General features: G+C 54.7%; 1 protein-coding gene across 6 annotated transcripts; it reads right to left on the minus strand.

Annotated features, from left to right (window-relative positions):
- Positions 1-493: 493 nt before the first annotated feature.
- KCNN4 (potassium calcium-activated channel subfamily N member 4) lies at positions 494-16,282 on the minus strand. Of its 6 annotated transcripts, none has more exons than XM_070771186.1 (9): positions 13,704-16,282; positions 10,523-10,618; positions 8,798-9,228; positions 6,488-6,623; positions 3,426-3,536; positions 3,184-3,302; positions 2,709-2,778; positions 1,328-1,546; positions 494-1,070 (listed from the first exon to the last, which is right to left on the minus strand). In XM_070771186.1, exons 1-8 carry the CDS (start codon positions 13,860-13,862, stop codon positions 1,331-1,333), a joined length of 1,338 nt encoding a protein of 445 aa, XP_070627287.1. In that variant the 5' UTR covers positions 13,863-16,282; the 3' UTR covers positions 494-1,070; positions 1,328-1,330. The 6 variants fall into 6 exon arrangements, with proteins under 6 accessions (XP_070627287.1, XP_070627288.1, XP_070627292.1 ...); XM_070771187.1 differs by having other exon boundaries at positions 1,328-1,495; positions 13,704-16,276; XM_070771191.1 differs by lacking the exons at positions 6,488-6,623; positions 13,704-16,282 and adding an exon at positions 10,291-10,446 and having other exon boundaries at positions 10,523-10,619.
- Between the last annotated feature and the right edge of the window lie 5,338 nt (positions 16,283-21,620).

Genomic DNA, 21,620 nt, shown 5'->3' on the forward strand with positions numbered 1-21,620 from the left:
GCCACTTGCCCAAAGTCACACAACCAGTGGATGGCAGATCCAGTGTTTGAACCCCAATCTGTCTGAATTCAAAGCCCTTGCTCTTAGCCTAAGATCTGGGCTGGGGCAGGGGTAGGGACAGTGTTGAGGACTCTTCAGCTTACAGACCTGGGGAGGATACTTCTCGGAGCCTTCCTTTATAGTTGCAGAAGCTGGTTCAGCTGGGCTTCCTTGGCGACTCAGGAGGTAAAGAATCTGCCTGTAATGCAGGAGACTCAGGTTTGATCCCTGGGTCGGGAAGATCCCTGGGAGGAGGGCACAGCAACCCTCTGCAGTGTTTTTGCCTGGAGAATCCCCGTGGACAGAGGAGCCTGGAGGGCTACAGTCCATAGAGTCGCAAAGAGCCAAACAACTGTAGCAACTGAGCACGCAAGCAGGTTGAGACAGGGAAAGGGCCTTCCACTGGCTGACCTGCCTGTTTGGAGTGTGGGTGTGTTTAGAAAGAAACAACAACTTCTGGCTTTGTTTAACATTTATTGCAAAGTATAAGAGCAGAGACTGGTGGGCTGCACCCTGGCCCCTCCCATCTTCTCCCACCAGATAGTTCTCTGCACCTCTGGAGAAACAGTGTCCTCCTCGCTCTACCGCCAGGGGGCGCTGCCTCCTGCCTCGTCCCGGCTTCGGGCCTGGTTCCTTTAGCTCTGCCGGCCGGCCGGCGGGTCACTGAGGCAGCCCTGGATCCTGGACTCTGGGCCTCTGGGACCCAGGAGTCCCGGCCCCCAAGCACCTCCACGTCCAACTGAAAGCTGGTGGCCATCTACAGCAGCAGAGTGAGGATGTTTTTGTCGAGGGTATGTGGGGCAGGGGTGACCGTTTTCCCATTTGGGACCTTGGTCGGGGGTGGGCCACGGCCTCCCTCCTTAATCCAGCATCCCCTCCGGCATCCTTCAGCATCCACCATCCAAGGTGGGGCCCCCAGCAGTCCTCACACTTAGGGGGGCTTTATATGTGCGGCTGGGTCAGGAGTAGCAGAGAGAATGTCCTTGACCTCAATCCTGGGGAAGGGTAGCCTCGTTCTTCCCAGATGGGTCCTGGGGAGACGAACAGAGAGTTGGATAGAAAGGCAGGCCAGACACCAGAGGAAGAGACAAACCAAGCAAAGAAAGAGGGCGGGGGGCGGTCCAGCCCCAAACTTGGTGTCCCTCACTGCAGGCAGAGCCAGAGCAGAAGAGATCGGGTGGCCTCAACTCCAGCCCCTCCGTCCCCCTCCCCTTTAGCCACATGGGGTGCTGGCCACAGGGCACCCTTCCTCTAGGAGGTTCTCTTGCCCAAGTCCCAGCCCCCTCACCAGCTACGTGGCCTCCTGGCTTGGTTCTGGAAGCTGCCGCGGCCCCAGCGCAGCGCTGAGCAACTCGCTCAGGGTGTCCAGCCTCCCTGCTAGCGCGTCAATCTGCTTCTCCAGGGCCTGGTGAGAGCTGCTCAGACGGAGCTGCAGGTCGCACAGAATCATGTGCATCTGGGCAGAGGTCAGAGGAATCAGGGGGCTGGGGGAGACTCCCTCCCTGCCCTGCAGAGTAAGGCAGTGGAACCAGCATTTCCTAAGTCCTTACAGGCCCAGGAGATTATCCTCAATAATAACAGTTACCATTTATCAACCACCTGCCCAGCAACTGGGCCACGTGATCCTCATATGCAGTTTAAAATCCTCCTAAAAGTGTGGGAATGGGAATCCTGTTTCCATTTTTAACAGCTGAGGAAACAGGCCTGGAGAAGATAAGTTGACATGCCCAAGGCAGCCCCCGGATCAGGGTGACCCGAGAACGTAGTGGGCGCTCACTTAGATCTTTGTGGCCTTGATGGCCACCTGACTTTAAAACCCACAGAGCGCTTTCTCTGCCTTCTCAAACTAGGATTCACAGCTTCGTCCTTCAGGGCGTGGGAGCTTTCTATGAAAACTCTTGACTTCCGCGTTTGGGGCCAGGTGGCTAATCTTAGAAATCACGACCTGCCAATTCCGGCAGATCTAGGCCACTGCCATGCAGTTTAGGGGCCCGGCACCTGCGGCTGTGTTTACCATGGCATCAGGGCCCAGGGTCACTGTTTGAGTTGTCACGGGCTAATGAGAAAAAAGCAAAGGCTACCGGATAAGCAAGAGGAGCTGCTAACCAAGCCAGTGGGGCGCAACATCACTGACCCTGAGCACTTCAGAGTCAAGGAGACCCAGCAGAAGGAGGGCAAGCCCTCGACCAGGCAAGCCTGCCCGGCGCTCCTGGCCACCTTCCTCCTCTTCACAGCAGCAGCACAGATTGAGTTTTCCCGGAACAATGTCACTCGTCTGTATGTTGGTGCTGTTAATTCACATTTTATTGCTTTGCACTTTGTGTTTGAACTTTGTCTGTCAATTTGCTTTGGTTTTATGGTTGTATAAGAGTCATAGTTGAAAGGAATTTTATATCTACCCACATGTAGGGAACTTGATAATGGAAATAATTTCACATCAAACACTGGAGTTCTTTGCACAAGTAAGTTCCTTAAGCTTCAAAGGAAGCTGCACCTTTCACGAGAAGCTCTATTGCATCATTCACTTATTCATTTGTTTGTTCCTTCAACCACAAGAGCTTTCTTGAGTGCCCGTGTGTGCCAGCGTCCCTGATTCCAGGCCTAGAGCGCCTTACCAGCCACCCCTACCTCCCTCTTCTCCTAGACCCCCTCTCACAGGATCCCAGTACCTTGGAGATGTCCACCATAGAGTTCACTTGCTCCCGGAGCTTTCTGTGTTTCAGCCGCACCTGGCGGAACCTGGGGGTTAAAAAGAACAGCAAGGGGTGGGGGTCAGAGCGGCCCTAGCACAGGGGTGGGATGAGGGGAGGAGAGACTCACAAAGATAAGAATATAATGAGGAAAAGTTGCCAGAGAACTGAAGGGGTGGGAGTAAGTGGCTGCACCCATGAGCCCACCTCCCACATAGAGAACCAGGTAGCCAGACACACAGGCACTCTGAAACATGCAGACGAAACCATCACACACACACAGAGTCACTGTGATGTCCAGGTGGGCATCTGTTTAGTGGGACCACACGCGGGCATCCTGACCTGGGTATGCATTCATACTCACACACGGACACACACACACACTCACACCCTGCAGAGAGGTGTAGACTCAGACAGGGCTGTACACGGCGTGTGCACACACAGAGGTCCTCACCTGTTGATGGCAGCCAGCAGCCGGCGCTGGTGCTTGCGGGCGGCTCCAGACTCCTTCCTGCGTGTATGTTTGTACAACATCCAGGACTCCTGCAGCACTCGGGCAGCTGACTCCCTCATCTGGGTGTGGGGGGCACAGTGTCAGGGGACATGGACCCCCTAGGGCTCTGGGAGGAGGGGCTGGGGGCTTGGACTGCTGGGTCTGAGAGAGGGTGTGTTCTGGGTGCTGGAGGCCCCCCTCACCTCTTTGGCATACTGAATATCCATCATGAAGTTGTGCACATGCTTCTCTGCCTTATTAAACTCCAGCTTCCGGGCCACCACGGCCACCAGCAGGGCTGTGCAGCAGACCCCCTGTGGGCACAGCAGGTGTTACGACACAGGGGCCCTGGGGCTCTGAGTGCCAGCTGTGTGCCACCAACTCTCTCTCTCCTTGAACCCTCCCAACAGCCACAGCTGGCAGGCACCACCCTCCTAGTTGACAAACAAGCAAACCCACTGGGAGAGAACCAGGGTCCCAGAGGTCCCAGAGGTGGAGCTGAGGTCAAAATCACACATCTGAGTGCAACAACCGGGCATGGTGTTTATACCTCACCATGTCCTGTTTTGTTAAGGGTGTGATCGGAGATGGGGGAGAAGGGCTGGTGCTGGGTGACGGGCAGACCTCAGGCTCCGGCAGGACCCCTGCCTCCCCACGTTCCAGTCGGCCATCAGGTCAGTTCTTCCCCCTCCTCCCCACCCCTACAGACGCTGCCCAGCTCTGGCCACATCTTCTCCCTCCTGGGCAATTTCTAGCCTCCCCTTCACCCCACCCTGACCCAGCTGTGACCCTGACCCCCTCACCCTAATCTCCTTCTGGACTCCCACTGCCCCAGACTTCTTAGCCCGGCTCTCAGGGCCTGCTAAGGTCCAGGCCACTCCTTCTTCTCTGCCCAGCCTCCCTCTCAGGCAATTCATCCTTCACCTGCCTGAGCACCTTGTTCCAAACCCTCACTCTCATCCCTTCCTTCTCGAGGCCTCTGATCCATCAAGGCCCCATCAAATCCCGACTGCCCTGTACCACCTGCTCACTGTCCCTGAAGTTAGAATGAATCGTCTGAAGTCTGTTCCCATCCCATTCTGTTTCAGCTCTTGACCCTCAGAACAATTTACTAGCTACAGGGACCACTTGGGTTCCAAGCCCAGCTTGGAGCAAGTTATCTAATCTCAGTGCCTGAGCTTCTTATTTGTGCAATGTACACGCCCTCACAGAATTACTCCAGGGATTCCGTCAGTTAGCACCTTGAGAGCAGAGCCTGGCAGAGTACAGACCCAATAAAAGTTAGCCATTATTATTTCATTGCACCTGGAACCTCTCGGCCGGGAGTAGGCTGTGAACTCTAGTGCAAAGCTAGTGCAAAACTCACCATGAGAGAGCCTTCTGTCTCAGGTTCTCCCTTTCTCAAATGAGGGAGGAGGTCCCAGGCAGCCCTGAGGGCCTCTGACCCTTTGGGAGTGTGTCCCTGGCTGCATCCCTGCCCCTCTTTCCTAGTCACAGAGACTCACCACTGTGTGTGTGTGTGTGTGTGTGTGTGTGTATGTGTGTGTGAGCCACATTTCCCTGCCACCCCATGCATCACCTGTGGACCCAGGACTCGGGGTTTCAGCATGTCCTTCCTGGGACAAATCAGGGCTGGGGGCTGTTGGCTTGAATTCCTGAGCTTGAAGGGAGCCAGATCTCATAGGGAGGTGGAGGCCAAGGCATTGGGTGCTGGGTCTACGAAGGGAAGGGGGTGGGTGTCTAGATTCAGAGGGAGGCTGACTCTGGGGTACAGGCTCGGGTCTAAGGCTTAGGGAGCCCTCTGTCTCATCCTTGAGGGCACAGGAGCTAGGATAGCAGACAGCCACATGCTTGGAACCAGCTACAATAACAGCTTCCCCATTGCCACCCCTGACCCATTTTCTGAGCCTTTCTTATGCCTGAGACCCTTTGTGTGCTGTGCTGTGCTATGCTCAGTTGCTTCAGTCATGACCAACTTTTTGCAACCTGTCAGGCTCCTCTGTCCATGGGATTCTTCAGGCAAGAATACTGGAGTGGGTTGCCATGCCCTTCTCCAGGGGATCTTCCTGACCCAGGGATCGAACTGGTGTCTCGTGTCTCCTGCATTGCAGGCAGATTCTTTACCCACTGAGCCACCTGGGAAGCCCTTTTGAGACCCTTTACATGGTTTAATTCATTTAGTCTTCTCAGGAGCTCCTTGAGCAGTACACTGGTATCATCATCCCCATTTTATAGATGAGAAAACTGAGGCCCAGAAAGATTATATGGCTGATTCCCAGCTAGGAAGTGGCAGAAACAGAATTTGAACTTGAGCAGCCCGAGCCCACAGGCAAGCTCCTGATATCTATATGCAATAGCCTTAATGGAGACTGGGAAACTGGATCCCTGGGTCCTGAAGGAACCTGGAGCTGGGAAACCAGGTACCCTGAGTCCTGGATGATTGAGAGGGTAAAGAGGGGAGAGAGCAAGATCCTGAGCCTTGGGGGAACTCAGGGCTGGATTCCTGAATTCTGGGAGGAAAAAGGGAAAAAGGACTGGGAGGTTCCCAAGGAGGATGAGGTCTGGGGTGCTAGATTCCAGAGAGAGTTAGGGCTTTAGGGGATGGATTCCTGGGATTTTCAAAGGAAATAGGGCTGGTGTCTGTGTTCTGAGCAAAGATCCATGTAGTCAGAGCTATGGTTTTTCCAGCAGTCATGTACAGATGTGAGAGCTGGATCATTAAGAAGGCTGAGAGCTAAGAATTGATGCTTTTGAACTGTGGTGCTGGAGAAGACTCGAGAGTCCCCTTGGACAGCAAGATCAAGCCAGTCAATCCTAAAGGAAATCAACTTTGAATATTCATTGGAAGGACTCTTGTTGAAGCTGAAGCTCCAATACTTTTGATCACTGGATGGGAAGAGCCAACTCATTGGAAAAGACCCTGATGCTAGGAGAGACTGTAGGCAATAGGAAAAGGGGACAACAGAGGATGAGATGGTCAGATAGCATCACCAACTCAATGGACATGAATTTGAGCAAACTCTAGGAGACAGTAGAGGACAGAAGAGCCTGGCATGCTACAGTCCATGGGGTTGCAAAGAGTTGGACATGACTTAGCATCTGAACAACAGCAACGACTGTGTCCTGGACAGGCAGTGAGGCTGTAGGGGTCCAGACACCCATGTTTCCTGGGGTGTCCCTGAGTGCTTCAGTTGGCTCCATGGTTTCCTGGGGCCCAGGGGATGAGCAGTGTGCAATACAGGAGTCCCTGAATGGATGTACTCACCATGACGCCAGTGCAGAGGCAGACAATCTTGCCCCACATGGTGCCTGGCACCACATCACCATAGCCAATGGTCAGGAATGTGATGGGGATCAGCCACAGTGTGTCTGAAAGGTGCCCAGTGGCATTCACGGCCTGCCTATAGGGGAAGAGCGGGTTAGTTCTGATGTTCCTGTGGTGTTTGATACCCTCTTTCTTAGCACACACCCACACTCAAAAAAAGCACTCAAAGCTTGCCTGGCTTTGGCAAGCCTGCCTGGCCTCCTCTTTGCTGTGTGACCTAGACAAAATGCTCAACCACTGTGGGCTATGGGCTTTGAACCTGGATCCTGTCAATTCCAAAGCCCATTTGGTTTCAGCTAGGCTACCAGGGCTGCTGCATTTAATGTGGTTGAGGGGTTGAAAGGGGGAAGAAACCCAACCTGAAGTTCACTTGTCAGTCCCTGGCAGGGAACTGCCTCCACCCAGAGAAAGAGTGGGTTTTCTGATTTCCACAAAGATTCTATGTGGCCTAGAGGTGGCTCTGTCAGGACTAAAAAGATGGGACTCTAAAAAGGCTTGGGCGAGGGGATTCTCTTCTTTCCCCACACTTCATGGAAGGGGATATTTAGGTCTAGTCATAGAAAGGACTGAAAATCAGGATGTGTCTAACTCTGACCCATAGTTAGGCCAGAGCAAAGAAAGCATCATTCACCAGGGTCCCAGAAACCTCAAAACCACTAAGTTAGTGCCCTGAGGTGGGGACTGAATCTGTATGGTTAAGCCCCACCCCCTTCATCCCAAAGTACACTCAAGTTTGAGGACTTCGCCTTTCAGAGGCTCAGAGAGGAGAAATCTCAGGGCAGATGGTCCCATTCTCTACCTCCCCTCAAGAATCCTTTGCTCGATGTACTAAACTAGAGGTTCTCAAACTTGGGCCAGCATCAGAATCAACTGTTAAAAACAGATTGCTGGGTCCCGCCCCTTAGAGTCTTGGATTCCATAGATATGGGTGGGGCCTGCGAATTTGGATTTGCAACCAGTTCCCAGGAGATAGAGAGCATACTAAAAAGCAGAGACATTACTTTGCCAGCAAAGGTCCGTCTAGTTAAAGCTATGGTTTTTCCAGTGGTCATGTATGGATGTGAGAGCTGGACTATAAAGAAGGCTGAGTGCTGAAGAATCGAGGCTTTGAACTGTTATGTTGGAGAAGACTCTTGAGAGTCCCTTGGACTGCAAGGAGATCCAACCAGTCCATCCTAAATAAATAAGTCCTGAATATTCATTGGAAGGACTGATGCTGAAGCTGAAACTCCAATATTTTGGCCACCTGATGCAAAGAACTGACTCATTGGAAAAGACCCCGATGCTGGGAAAGATTGAGGGCAGAAGGTGAAGGAGACGACAGAAGATGAGATGGTTGGATGGCATCACCGACTCAATGGACATAAGTTTGAGTAAACTCCAGGAGTTGGTGATGGACAGGGAGGCCTGGCGTGTTGCAGTCCATGGGGTCACAAAGAGTCGGACACAACTGAGCAACTGAACTAAATCCAGGAGATGCTGCTGGTCCCAGAACCACTGGCTAAGATTACCCCTAATTTTTTTTATCTGTAAGATAAATGGGGCTTCCCTGGTGGCTCAGTGGTAAAGAATCCACCTGCTAATGCAGGAGACGTGGGTTCAATTTCTGGATTGGGAAGATCCCTGGAGAAGGAAATAGCAACCTACTCTAGTATTCTTGCCTGGGAAATCCCAGGGACAGAGGAGGCTGACAGTCTACAGTCCATGGGGTCGCAAAGAGTCAGACAGGACTTGGTGACTAAAACAACAACAAAGATAAGTGGAGGCCCTGATGGGGTACAGTTCCAGCATCAGGTCAGAGTCCAGCAGGCAGCTGGGAATTTCTTCCAGGGCAGCCCTGGGGTGGTTAGGAGCACCTACCAGTGCATCTGTGCTTATTTGGAAAGGCAGAAAGTCTCCTTCCTTCAAAGCAGGTGTAACCCTTGGCCAGCCAGGCCCCAGGGCCTGCATTATACCTGGATTCCGGAGGCAGGAGAGATTTGAGGCAGGAAGGGCGGGGCTTCCTAGGGTATATGTGTGTTGGGAGGTTGGGGTGGGGGAGACTGGAGGCTGCAAGTGGACGAAAGGCTTTGGGGCTGGTCTGTCTCGGTTCTTCCCACCCCGCTGCATAAGAGTGTGGACAGATAGCTTTCTCCACGGCTTGGTCCCGGGGAGTCCTGATCTGCACCACCGTGCAGGGCAAGCGTGGTTGTAAGCGGCTCCTCCAGAGGCTTCAGGTACCCTCCATCCCCACCCGCCCTGGCACCCTACCTCTCGGCTACCGACAGCACCCAGGCGGTGGTGAGCCAGAGGCCAAGCGTGAGGCAGAGCAGCAGGCGGCCGGGGTGCGTGTTCATGTACAGCTTGGCCACGAACCAGTGGCGGAAGCGGACCTGGTTGAGCGCGCCGATGCTGCGGTAGGAGGCGTTGAGCAGGACGCCGCTGCGCAGGAGCAGGGCGCGGGGCACCAGGTACAGGCGCAGCAGCATGGCCAGCGACAGCAGCGCCTCCCCCTGGTCCAGGAAGCTGGGCCAGGACTGCGTGGCCGCGGTCTTCGGGAACCCCGAGCTCAGCACGCACGGCGGACCCGGCACCGGCGGCGGGTGCAGCCCGCACACCACCAGCTCCAGCACGATCTGCGCCACCTGCCGCCCGGTCAGCGCCACGCGCCAGTCCCGGAGCCCGTTGTCCGTCATGAACAGCTGCGGGGAGGAGGACGGACGGAGGAGGGAGTCACGCGAAGGTCAGGCGCCAGCTCCCCAGCCTGCGCGAGGAGATAAGGGGGGCGCACTCGCGGGGCCGCAGAGGGAGGCAGATAGCGCAGGGCCTGGGGCCGGGAAGGGTGGGGAAGGGACACGGCAGGACCAGAGGAAGACATCTCTCCGCCTTCACTCCTGTGTTCCGTGCAGCCTACTTCCAGAACCTCCAGCCCAGGAACACTTATTGAGTGCCTACTGTGTGCCCGACGTTGAGATATGTTGGGGATATGGGTGAACAGGACAAAAACGCCTTCCTCCCTGGAGCCTACATTCTACATCCACAGAGCCAGGCCTTACTCCTGTCTCTGGGGACCCAGCAGTGTAACTGGCATCATCCCATTACAGTGACAATAGCCAACACGTGCGGGGCACCTGGGGGGTGCCCGGCATTGCGGTATCCTCTTTGGTGTTGTGACTCCCGGAATGCTCACAAGACAGTGAGAATGAAGGTATTCCTACTCCCACTTTATAGATGTGGAAACTGAGGCCCAGGGTGCTCAGGTGCAGCTGCACAGCTGGGCTACGAAATCAGGCCGCTTAACTACTTGAATGACTGCTATGAATGATAAGGTCTACTTCTTACTGAGCTTGTCTTGTATGCCAGTCTCTGCAAGGGGCATACCACACTCGGCCAATAACCTCCGTTTTATACGCCAAGTGGTGGGGCAAGGACCTAGGGGTATGGAAGATGGGAGCAGAGGGGAAGGGGTGTGGAGCCCAGTGTGGATTGAGACATGCGATGGGAGGGGGGATCCATGTCGGGGAGAGGGCGCCCTTCCATGTGATGGGAAGGGCGCCTGGATCTGGGGGTCATTGGCACAGAGGTGGGGAGCTCAGGCATGGGGAAGGACTTCAGGCACATAACTAGGATCTGAGTTGTTGGGACCGGAATAGGTGGGGGCCCAAGGGTTGAAGAAGGGAGATCTGGGAGGCTGGGCCTGGTGTGAGGTAGCCTGGAGCTAGAGTGGACAGAGAGGCCTGGGGGTGGGAACTCTCAGCACCTACAGGTGTGCCTGCCCGGTGAGTCAGAGGGCAGCAGGTGGAGGAAGGTCAGGGCTGCTCCGGGAGGTTCTGTCTGTTGTCCACGGTTCATCCCCTCCAGGTAGATCAGGGCGTGGATGCATCTCAGGGTGGAGGAAGCTCATTACTCAGCTCAGCAGGCTGGAAAGTGTGAGCTGACAGGGTGTGGTGGGGGCTTAGGGGAGCAAGAAGGGGCTGGGGGTGGGGCCTGCCCTACCTGGACCTCTTTGGCGTGAAAGGCCACGATAAGGGAGAGGAGCAGGAACGTGGAAATGCTGATCATGCATTTAACCAGGAACAGGTAGAGCACCCACTGTTGGGAGGGAGAGAGAAAGGGGTGAGATCCTAGGTCTCCACCTGCTCTGCCCCCTCTACCCTCCTCCCAAACCACCATCCCTTCTCCCTTCCCACTGATTCCTAGCCTCCTAACCCCACGTCCAGTCCAGCCCTCTACTGATGCCTCCAGGTCTGAGGAAGCCTCAAAACTGTCATCGGGTCCCCAAGGAGAGCACCCTCTTCCTTCCTAAGGGGACAGCCCTGGCCCAGATGCAGGGTTCACCCTCCTCCTCAGCCTCTCCTAAGACCACACCCCTGAGAGAAGACCTCAAAATGCACATTCCTTCCTAACTGCCGCGTATGGGTCCCCATCAAAAATAGTTCTCAGTTGGCGGAGGGGTGTCTAGAAACAGATATTTAGCCTCTAAAGAGTGTCCCTCCTCTTCCCTTCCTCCCCAGCTGGTCTCTGCCCTAGAAAGCAACTTCAAGTCTCCCCCCACCCCAGCAACCCAATTCCTAAGGAGCCTAGAAACTGTTACTCAGTCCCCAAGGAATGAATGACACCCTCCCTTGCCCTCATTCAGGAGCTGGGTCCCTGAGACCCCAGCCCCAGCTCTGAGAAAGGCCTCCAGTCCTGCCCAGAATGGCCTTTCTCCCCCCTCTCTCCTGCCCTCTCTCCTGGCTCCAAGCCCAGGGCAGATCTGGCCGGAAGCACATGGCCTCCAGAAACCAGGGGAAGTTTTTTTCCCTCTCTTTGTGCGTCTATACCTTGGAGGAATCTAGAATTCTTAAGGGAGAGATTTAGAGGGGAATGGGACTGCTGGATTCCCTAGGAGGGGGTGCCTGCCTGGAAGGTGGTGTCGGGGGAAAGGGCCACCTGGGCGCCCGCAATGAGCTCAGCACCTGTTTCTTCTAGAACACTGCCAGCTCTCCCCGCCGGCCAGGGCCCCACCTCTGTGCAGGGGAAAAGGGCCAGTTTCCTGCCCCGGGGGGCCTCCCCCCGCAACCCTCCCCGAACAATGGTGCTGTTGTCCCTAGGCCTCCCCCACCCCCTCATCCTTCTACGGCTCCCCAGTTCCCTCTCCCTTTCTTTAGTTTGTCTCAACCAGCACCCCACCTGACCCAGCCCTCTCCCAGCTCTGTCGTCCACTTCTCTGGTGGTCCTCTCTCCTTTGCAATTCCTTTTGCCCCGAATCCTGCACCCCCTTCTCTGTCTGTAGCACGCTGTCTCTCACTGCATCTTTACCTTGGTCTCTCTCTGTGTCTTTCTGTGTATCTCTGCCTCTGTGTGTTTGTGTGTGTGTTGAGTCGCTTCAGTCGTGTCCGACTCTGTGTGACCCTTTGGACTGTAGCCCGCCAGGCTCCTCTGTCCATGGGATTCTCCAGGCAAGAATACTGGAATGGATTGCCATGCCCTCCTCCAGGGTATCTTCCCAACCCAGGGATGAAAACAGTGTCTCTTATGTCTCCTGCATTGGCAGGCGGGTTCTTTACCACTAGCACCACCTGGGTAGCCTCTCTGTACCCCTCACCACCCTCCCTCTCCTGCCTGGCTGCATCGGTCACGTTACCCTGTCTCAGTGGGCTCTGGCCCCTGCCTCTCCTCCAGCCCCTCCCTGCTACCAGCAGGTGTCTGGATCCCTGCAGAATGAATTCATTAGACTGTGATGGATTGTGATGGAGGTGGGGAGGGGACATGGGTATTGTCAAGGTGGTCATAGAAAGGGGGCTGAGGATGACCCTTCGGGTCATCTATTTCAACCCTCACCCCCAATTTCCAGTTGACAAAACGGGCCCAGAGAGCTGCAACAGATGCCAGAGTCGCCCTGCTGGAGGCAGCAGCCTGGTGGGCAGTGGAGGGAAGCAGGGGGAGGTGAGAGGGTAGAGAGACTGGATGGTGAAGGAAAGACCCCCGACCCATAGCATCTGCCCCCTTAGCCTCACCTCCCCTGCTGGGTGGGGTGCTGAAGCCTGGGAGCGGCAGGTCAGCTGGGCCATGCTTCCTGTTGGCCTGGGCTTCGGCGGCCCCACCCCCTCAGTGCCCGCTGCCCTCACCCGGCCAGAGGAAGCCAGTCTGCCCCGACCCTCCGTGGGGCTCCTGGGTACTTCAAAGCTGCCTGCCTCTCCCACTCCCAAATCCAAGCCTGAGCCTTGTCCCTGGGAATGCCCCCACCTCAACCCTCAAATCGAGGGCCCCCCGACGAGCCCAGTTCCACACCCCTTACCCCAGACAGATCTGCAGCCCCTCCTTTCCTGTTGAGCAATTCTGTCCCGTCCTGCAGCTGCCAGTTCTGACCCATGTCCTTCATCTGCCCCCATCATAGCCCGGACCCGGGCTGGAATGTGCTGGAAGCCTGCTCAGACCTGTCCCGGCCCCACCTGTCCTTTCCTTCCCTACGCACACTATCCTCAAAGTCAGCCCCTCTTCCCCTACACACACTCTAAGGTGCCCTCCCCTTCAAACCCAGGAGCCCAGGCCCCCAGCCTCTCCTTCCCAGGACCCAGGAGCTCAGCCTGCGAGAAACCTACCTCTCCCTTATTTCTCAGACTAAATAGATTCTGAGGAAGCTGAGCTTCTCAATGATGGAGATGGAATTGGCGGGGGGGGCGGGGGGGATGCTTCTTCCCCCCCCAGGCCCCCCCCTCCCCAACCCCAGCCAGTTTTTTCCGTCTCTGCCCTTTGCCTCTGAGATACTGGGCAAACATTTGAGTTCAGATAAGGACCAAGGAGCCTCCACCTAGTGGAAGTCAGCCTTTCTCCTCACCCTCCCTACACTGAACCTGGGGCTACCCCTCCCCTAATCTGCTCTTGGGAGACTCCGGTATCTGACCAGCCACCCCTTGGACCTCCAACTGTCTGACTGCAGTATCTTCAAATTGACACCCTGTGACCCCTCTTCCCTTCCTTTTGCAGAGGGGGCCCCCTACCATTTCCCTCCCTGCATCCCAGGAGTCCAGCGCTCAACCTCCTCCACTCTTAGACCCGGGGGTCCCCGGCCCCACCTCCCTCTGATCCTGGAGTCTCAGCCCCCAGCGCCTCCTCCTCCCTTAGACCCAGGAGTCCTGGCCCCCAGCCCCTCCTCCTTCAAGACTAGAAGTCTCTGCCTCTACCCTCCACTCACCGGGCACCCCCCGAACCACAGCATCTCCGCATGCAGGACCATGAGTCCAATGCCAGTTCCTGCCAGTGCCAGTGTCCAGCCGGCCAGACTCTTCTCCTGCTCCAGCAGGCGCTTTCTCCGCCGCAGGGCCCCCAGGCCCGACACCAGCTCCCCGCCCATGGCTCCCGGGGTCTTGGGGCCCAGCCAGCTTCCTGCCCAGGGTCCCCTACCTCGCAGCACGCAAAGGGCAGCCACAGTGGCTTGAGGCCCCCGGCCCGCTCTGCTCCCTTGCTCTGGGCTTGTGCTTTGAGGCACAGCAGAGTCTGTGCCCTCTGGGAGGTGGTGACTGCTGGGCAGGGCGGGGAGGTGCTGGGGAGGCCCCCGGGCAGAGGGGAGGCTCCCCAACCCCCCTTCTCAGACTAAGGAGGAGCGGGGGTGTGTCTTAGGGCAGAGCAAGGAAGAGGCGTGCGTCCACGTGGATTAAGACACACACACACCAACACACAATGGGCTTTGTCACACACAACTGTCTGCAGCGTATAATACACACCTACACTGGGCCACACCCGGACACCACTCAACATGCAGTGATTACACCCTGAACCGTGGCATGGCCAGAGACGGAACCTAACACCCATGGGCACACAACAGTACTGACACCGAGTGACTCACAATTCCCGACAAGCTCTGAAACCCACAGCCACACCCAGACACCACACACACGGTGTGACACACGCCGGCACTTAGCGAGCAGGCAGCGCCCCGTGGCACACAGGGCCACCCAAATATTGTCCACACAGAAGCACGGACATCACGGTCAAAACTGGCACAACATCGTCTGACACAAACAGCCACACCCAGACACGGCACAGGGGATGATGCCCGTCCGTAGCTACACAAACACGACCTATACAAGTGTTCCACAAACACGCAATCTGTATTGACTTAGCAATCCCCCTGTGCCACGCACAGCATATCTGTATGAACAAGGCACGCAGCCATCACACACCCGTGGAACAGTACCCAATACATGCAGACACACGGCATTTAGTGACACACCCATGGCAGTCACCACTCACCTAGCACAGTGTCTCCAGCACATATGCTCATAGAATGATTCACAACATACACGGATTCACCTCAACACACAATGTAACCCAAGTACACGCTGCCATTCAAATATACAGTCAGAGAACAGTAGGAATGGATGCGTGTGGGAAAAGCCTACAGGCACAGTGATGCACGCAGAAACCCAGGGGGCACCTGCCCCTATAAGACGTCCTGAGCTGTTTTGTTGCATCATCCAGGACACAACAGAATGGTGCCCGGGGGAGGGAGGCCGGGCACACAGGCTGCATAGGCCCTGATGCCCAAGAGCCACATACACGGAATAGAACACCACCACTGCCTCAGACTGACAGACAGCACGTACCACCCCACGCACATGATACACTCCAACACCAGCGGCCACACAAACACCACATATACAGGGTAATACGCAAAGACACCATGACCCCAACACGGATGCAGTCTGCCCAGCACAGACACTGTGTCCCGTGAACCAGCGGATGTGACCCACTGACACATCCGTCACGTAGGCCAGCACCAACACCCACACAGCACCAGAGGGACACCCTCTGGTACAGTGTGATACACAGCCACACAGTCACAACACTCTGAGTGTGGTCGCCGGGCTGTGTCCCTGGCAGGGAAAGGAGAGACCCCCAACATGGACATACACCTTGAAAGGAGAGCACAGTGTCACATCACTGAGTGAGACACAACTGTTACACACACACAACCTATAAAGAGACACAGCACGTGCGCTGCTGTACAGAACAGCAGATGCAATGCAGAATGACGCGTGATGACTCCCAGAGTGACAGCCGCATGGCGTGTGTCACATGCCCGCGTGCAGCAGCACAGAAGTCACTCACGGGTCTCTACTGTATACAGCTGGACACAGATCAAAGCCCTCCCGCGGCAACGCACGAGGACTTGCTGGCGGGGTGACACAAAACCCCTCTCAAGGTGTGGCCCACGGACCCATGGACACCACTCTGGGTGGGGAGGAGGGACACACAAGACATTAGCCCCTCTCCCTTCCCCAGAGTCACGTGTCAAGCAGGACCATGGACCGGCCAGCCACAGGGCAACGAGACACACACAGACACGCCTGGCGTCACACCAACACAACCCACACAGACACGCCCAGAGGCACCAAACCGCAAACGCAGACACACCCGGTGACAAAAACACAACCTAGGCTGGGACCCTGCCCCATGCCGCGCGTGTGATCCCCACTCAGGATGGGAGGCGGAGACACGGCGGGAGCGCGATGGAGACGCACGCGTGTGCCGGCTCTAAGGAGACGCTGCCGCCTCTGGGCGATCACAAGACTGCAGCCCGCACCCCAGCCGCCCACCTGCAGCCCTCCGTTTCTCCTCTCCTCCCTCTCGGCTTCCCCGGGGCCTCGCCTCTGACTCCTCTTGTCTCTCCCACTCTGGAAGCCTCTGGGCTCGTCTTTATCTCTGTCTCCGGCTGTCTTTCTCGGTCTCTGTTTTCCTCTGTTCTAAGCCCCTCTGTCTCTTCCGGCTCTCTCTCTCTGAGCACCTCTGACTCTGTGCATTTGTGTGGTTCCGTTTCTCTCTCTCACCCTGCTTCTCTTTGTGTCTCTCTGTCTCTCAGCATCTCTGTCTCTGCATCCCACTGCTTTTTAAAATTTTTACGAAGTATAGTTGATTTACAATGATTCTGGTGTACAGCAAGTAATTCAGTTATATATATGTGTGTGTGTGCGTGTATAAATGTATATTTTCTTTCAGATTCTTTTCCATGATAGGTTATTACAAGATATTGAATGTAGTTCCCTATGCTATACAGTAGGTCCTTTTTGTTTCTCTATTTTATATACAGTAGTGGGTATCCGTTAATCCCAAATTCCCAATTTATCCCACCCCCTTTTGCCTGCAATGTGGGAGACCAGAGTTCCATCTCTGGGTGGGGAAGATCCCCTGAAGAAGGAAATGGCAACCCGCTCCAGTATTCTTGCCTGGAAAATCCCTTGGACGGAGGAGCCTGGTAGGCTACAGTCCATGGGGTCGCAAAGGGTCGGACGCAACTGAGCAACTTCGCTTTCCTTTTACCTTGGTGACCATAAGTTCGTTTTCTGTGTCTCTGACTCTATATCTGTTTTGTAAGTAAGTTTATTTGTGCCATGTTTTTAGACTCCATATATAGGTGATACCCGATGACCCCTCTGCTTTTCTATTTCGCTCTCTCTCCCTGTCCTCGTCCTTCTGCTTCCATGCCCCTCTTCTGTTCTCACTGTCTGTGTCTCTAACAGGCTCTGTCTCTCCTTTTTCTTTTTTGGTTGTGCCAAGTGATTTGCGGGGTATTAGTTCCCTGACCAGGGTTTGAACCCAGGTCCTCCACAGGGAAAGCGCAGAGTCCTAACCACTGAACATCCAGAGAACCCCACCCCAACTCCGGGTCTCTGTCTCTTGCTCTCTGTCTCATCCTCTCTCTGTCTCTAGAGCTTTGTGTCTCTGGACCTCTCTAAGCTCATCTCTGCTTCACTTTCCCTCTCCTGTTCAGGGACACAGCTGGGGACAGCCTTGCCTCCCACCCCCCACCCCCATTCCACCCCCGCCTCGCTTCAGGGGCCAAAGGCCAGAGACATCCAGACTGCAGCTGCCTGAGAGGGTCGGTAGCCACAGAACGGGCCCCTAGCCCCAGGCCCTCCACTGCCTCCGTGCATGCTTGCGGGCAACTGTGAAACACTGAGGGAAGAGAGGCAATAAGGGAGACCTTGAAAGTTGTAGCCAGAGGAGAGGAAGACAGAGAGACTGACAGACAGACAGAGAAGGAACAGAGGGGAGGGGATGGTGGGAGAGAAAGGGGTGGGAACTTTTTTTTATAAACTCAAAGAGATGGAGACAGAAGAGACCCAAAGGTAAGGAGAAAGCAGGAGTCAGAATCAAAGACTTGGAAGTTGGAGTAGAGGGGAATTTTGCCTCCAAAGAGACCAAAGCCAAAAGAGAAAAGTGGAGAGACGCAGGCGGGGGAGATGCCAGGGTGGGCGGCGAGGTTCAGTGGGAAGGGCACCTGCCTCCACAGGGAAGTTCTGGGCTGTGGGGGTCAGCTGGTAGGACACGCGGCTCCAGAGCCAGCTCCCTGCAGCCCGGAGAGGGGGTTGGTGACTCAGGGCCCCGGCGCTTCCTGTGACTCAGCCTTGTTCTCAAGCCTGGAGGGGGGAGTGCAGAGGGAGAGGGGTCTCTGAAGAGAGTGGGAGGGGGAGCCCCAGAGGAGGTCTCTGCCCGGAGGAGGGGTGGGGCAGCGGCCTGGGACTTTGAGGGGAGGGGCTGGGGCCTGGACCCCTGGGTCTGAGGGAGGAGGGGCTGGGGCCTGGACCCCTGGGTCTGAGGGAGGAGGGGCTGGGGGTCTGGACCCCTGGGTCTGAGCGAGGAGGGGTTGGGGGTCTGGACCCCTGGGTCTGGGGGAGGAAGGGCTGGGGGTCTGGACCCCTGGGTCTGAGGGAGGAGGGGCTGGGGGTCTGGACCCCTGGGTCTGAGGGAGGAGCGGGCCTGAATCCCACAGCGCCGGTCCGGGAAGACTAGAACTTATTTGCAAGTCCTTAGGACTTTCACTTGGCCTCCTCCCAGCTGCCCCACCTTCATCCCAGCCCCATCTCCGGGCCTGGAAAGGACCCACATGCCTTGGGGCCCAGCCGGAAGGGGCCAAGACAAAGAGGTGTTTAACTCGGCGGAGCGGGTAAAGAGGTTGTCTCAGACGGAAAGGTCACTTGTCGCCCAGGGCTCGTGCAGGGAAAGGCGGGGCTCAGCCCGGGGGGAAGACATCCTGAAAGTCCGAGGCCTGTAGCGTCAAATCCTCCAACCGCTGTCTTTTGGATTTACACATTAGGAGGCGTCAGGGCCTTGGGATCCTGCCACCTGGTGGTATTTTGGGGGAACTGCATGCTCTCTGTTTCTTCAGTCTCAGTTCAGTTCAGTCGCTCAGTCGCGTCCGACTCTTTGCGACCCCATGGACTGCAGCACGCCAGGCCTCCCTGTCCATCACCAACTCCTGGAGTTTACCCGAACTCATTTCCAGTATAATGTTCATCTGTTGGGCTTGCCTATTGGCTCAGATGGTAAAGGGAAAAAAAAAAAGTGTTAGTTGCTCTGTCATGTCCGACTCTTTGTAACCCCATGGGCTGTAGCCCGCCAGGTTCCTCTATCCATGGAATTCTCCAGACAAGAATACCGGAGTGGGTAGCCATCCCCTTCTCCAGAGGATCGTCCAGGGATGGAACCTGGGTCTCCTACATTGCAGGCGGATTCTTTATGATCTGAGCCACCAGGGAAAGAACCTGCCTGGAATGCAGGAGAGGAGAGTTTGATCCCTGGGTCAGGAAGATGCCCTGGAGAAGGAAATGGCAACCCACTCCACTCTTGCCTAGGAAATCCCATGGACAGAGGAGCCTGGCGGGCTAGAGTCCATGGGGTCACAAAAGAGTCAGACACGACTTGACTAAACAATCCATCTATTGAGTACCTACTGAGTGTCAGATACTGCTGTAAGCATTCGGGGTACAGTAATAACAACACAGACAAAATCCCTGCCCTAGGGATCCCTGGCTAAAGGAGGGAGACCCTGTGGTTCTGTCAACCTCTCTCTTGTTTTTGCCTTGTCTGTGTGAATCTGCTTCTCTCTCTCTGTACTCACTGGCCTTGCTTCTGAGTTTCTGTCTCCTGGTATTTGTCGCCAAATGCATGCCTCTCTGTTTTTATTCTATCCTTTGTATTTCTGTGTTCTCTACCAATTAAAAACAATTTGTTTTATTAAGTCATGTATATGTATATATAAAGAATCCGCCTGCAAAGCAGCAGACCAGGGTTCGATCTCTGGGTCAGAAAGATCCCCTGGAAAAGGAAGTGGCAACCCACTCCGGTATTCTTGCCTGGGAAATCCCATGGGAAGAGGAGCCTGGCAGGCTAGAGTCCAAAAGAAGCCGCAAAGAATCAGACAGGACTTAACAACTAAACTATCAGTCTCACAATATTGGTGTCTAGAGACTTTGGGTCAGTTGGGTTAAATCTTGACATGGCCACCGTTACTGACTTTTTTGGGTGGAACATAATAACGTAACACATATACGGCCTGGTTTAGAGACAGACCCAAGTTCATGTCCAGCTCTGCTGTCCCTAGCTGTTTGTGCTGTGAGACCTGTGAAATTAGGATGATTATACCCTGTGTCACAATCCCAAAGAAAGGCAATGCCAAAGAATGCTCAAACTACCACACAATTGCACTCATCTCACACGCTAGTAAAGTAATGCTCAAAATTCTCCAAGCCAGGCTTCAGCAATACGTGAATCGTGAACTTCCAGATGTTCAAGCTGGTTTTACAAAAGGCAGAGGAACCAGAGATCAAATTGCCAACATCTGCTGGATCATCAAAAAAGCAAGAGAATTCCAGAAAAGTATCTATTTCTGCTTTATTGACTATGTCAAAGCCTTTGACTGTGTGGATCACAATAAACTGTGGAAAATTCTGAAAGAGATGGGCATACCAGACCACCTGCCCTGACTCTTGAGAAACCTATATGCAGGTCAGGAGGCAACAGTTAGAACTGGACATGGAACAACAGACTGGTTCCAAATAGGAAAAGGAGTACGTCAAGGCTGTATATTGTCACCCTGCTTATTAAACTTATATGCAGAGTACATCATGAGAAACGCTGGGCTGGAAGAAGCACAAGCTGGAATCAAGGTTGCCAGGAGAAATATCAATAACCTCAGATATGTAGATGACACCACCCTTATGGCAGAAAGTGAGAAGGAAGTAAAAAGCCTGTTGATGAAAGTAAAAGAAGAGAGTGAAAAAGTTGGCTTAAAGCTCAACATTCAGAAAACTAAGATCATGGCATCTGGTCCCATCACTTCATGAGAAGTAGATGGGGAAACAGTGGAAACAGTGTCAGACTTTATTTTTTGGGGCTCCAAAATCACTGCAGATGGTGACTCCAGCCATGAAATTAAAAGATGCTTACTCCTTGGAAGAAGAGTTATGACCAACCTAGACAGCATATTCAAAAGCAGAGACATTACTTTGCCGACAAAGGTCCGTCTAGTCAAGGCTATGGTTTTTCCAGTAGTCATGTATGGATGTGAGAGTTGGACTGTGAAGAAGGCTGAGCGCCGAAGAATTGATACTTTTGAACTGTGGTGTTGGAGAAGACTCTTGAGAGTCCCTTGGACTGCAAGGAGATCCAACCAGTCCATTCTAAAGGAGATCAGTCCTGGGTGTTCTTTGGAAAGAATGATGCTAAAGCCGAAACTCCAGTACTTTGGCCACCTCACGCGAAGAGTTGACTCATTGGAAAAGACTCTGATGCTGGGAGGGATTGGGGGCAGGAGGAAGAGGGGACAACAGAGGATGAGATGGCTGGGTGGCATCACCGACTCGATGGATGTGAGTTTGAGTGAACTCTGGGAGATGGTGCTGGACAGCGACGCCTGGCGTGCTGCGATTCATGGGGTTGCAAAGAGTCGGACACGACTGAGCGACTGAACTGAACTGAACTGATACCCTGTGTCATAAGGTTGCTTGAGGATTAGGTGCAGTGCCCCATGGCTCAGTGGTAAAGAGTCTGCCTACCAGTGCAAGACATAGATGCAGGTTTGATCCCTGGGTTGGGAAGATCCCCTGGAGAAGGAAATGGCAACCCACTCCAGTATTCTTGCCTGGGAAATGTATGGAGCCTGGCAGGTTATATAGTCAATGGGGTCACAAAGAGTCAGACACAACTGAGCGACTAATTATACACACACACACACACACACACACATACAAAGGGCCTGGCATATGTTAAGCCCTTGTGGCACTTTGTCTCCCAAGCTGGCTCCAGTAATTCCTCCTCCTTTGTGCTGGCA

This window comes from Bos indicus, chromosome 18 (genome assembly GCF_029378745.1).
Source record: "Bos indicus isolate NIAB-ARS_2022 breed Sahiwal x Tharparkar chromosome 18, NIAB-ARS_B.indTharparkar_mat_pri_1.0, whole genome shotgun sequence".
Lineage (NCBI taxonomy): Eukaryota > Metazoa > Chordata > Mammalia > Artiodactyla > Bovidae > Bos > Bos indicus.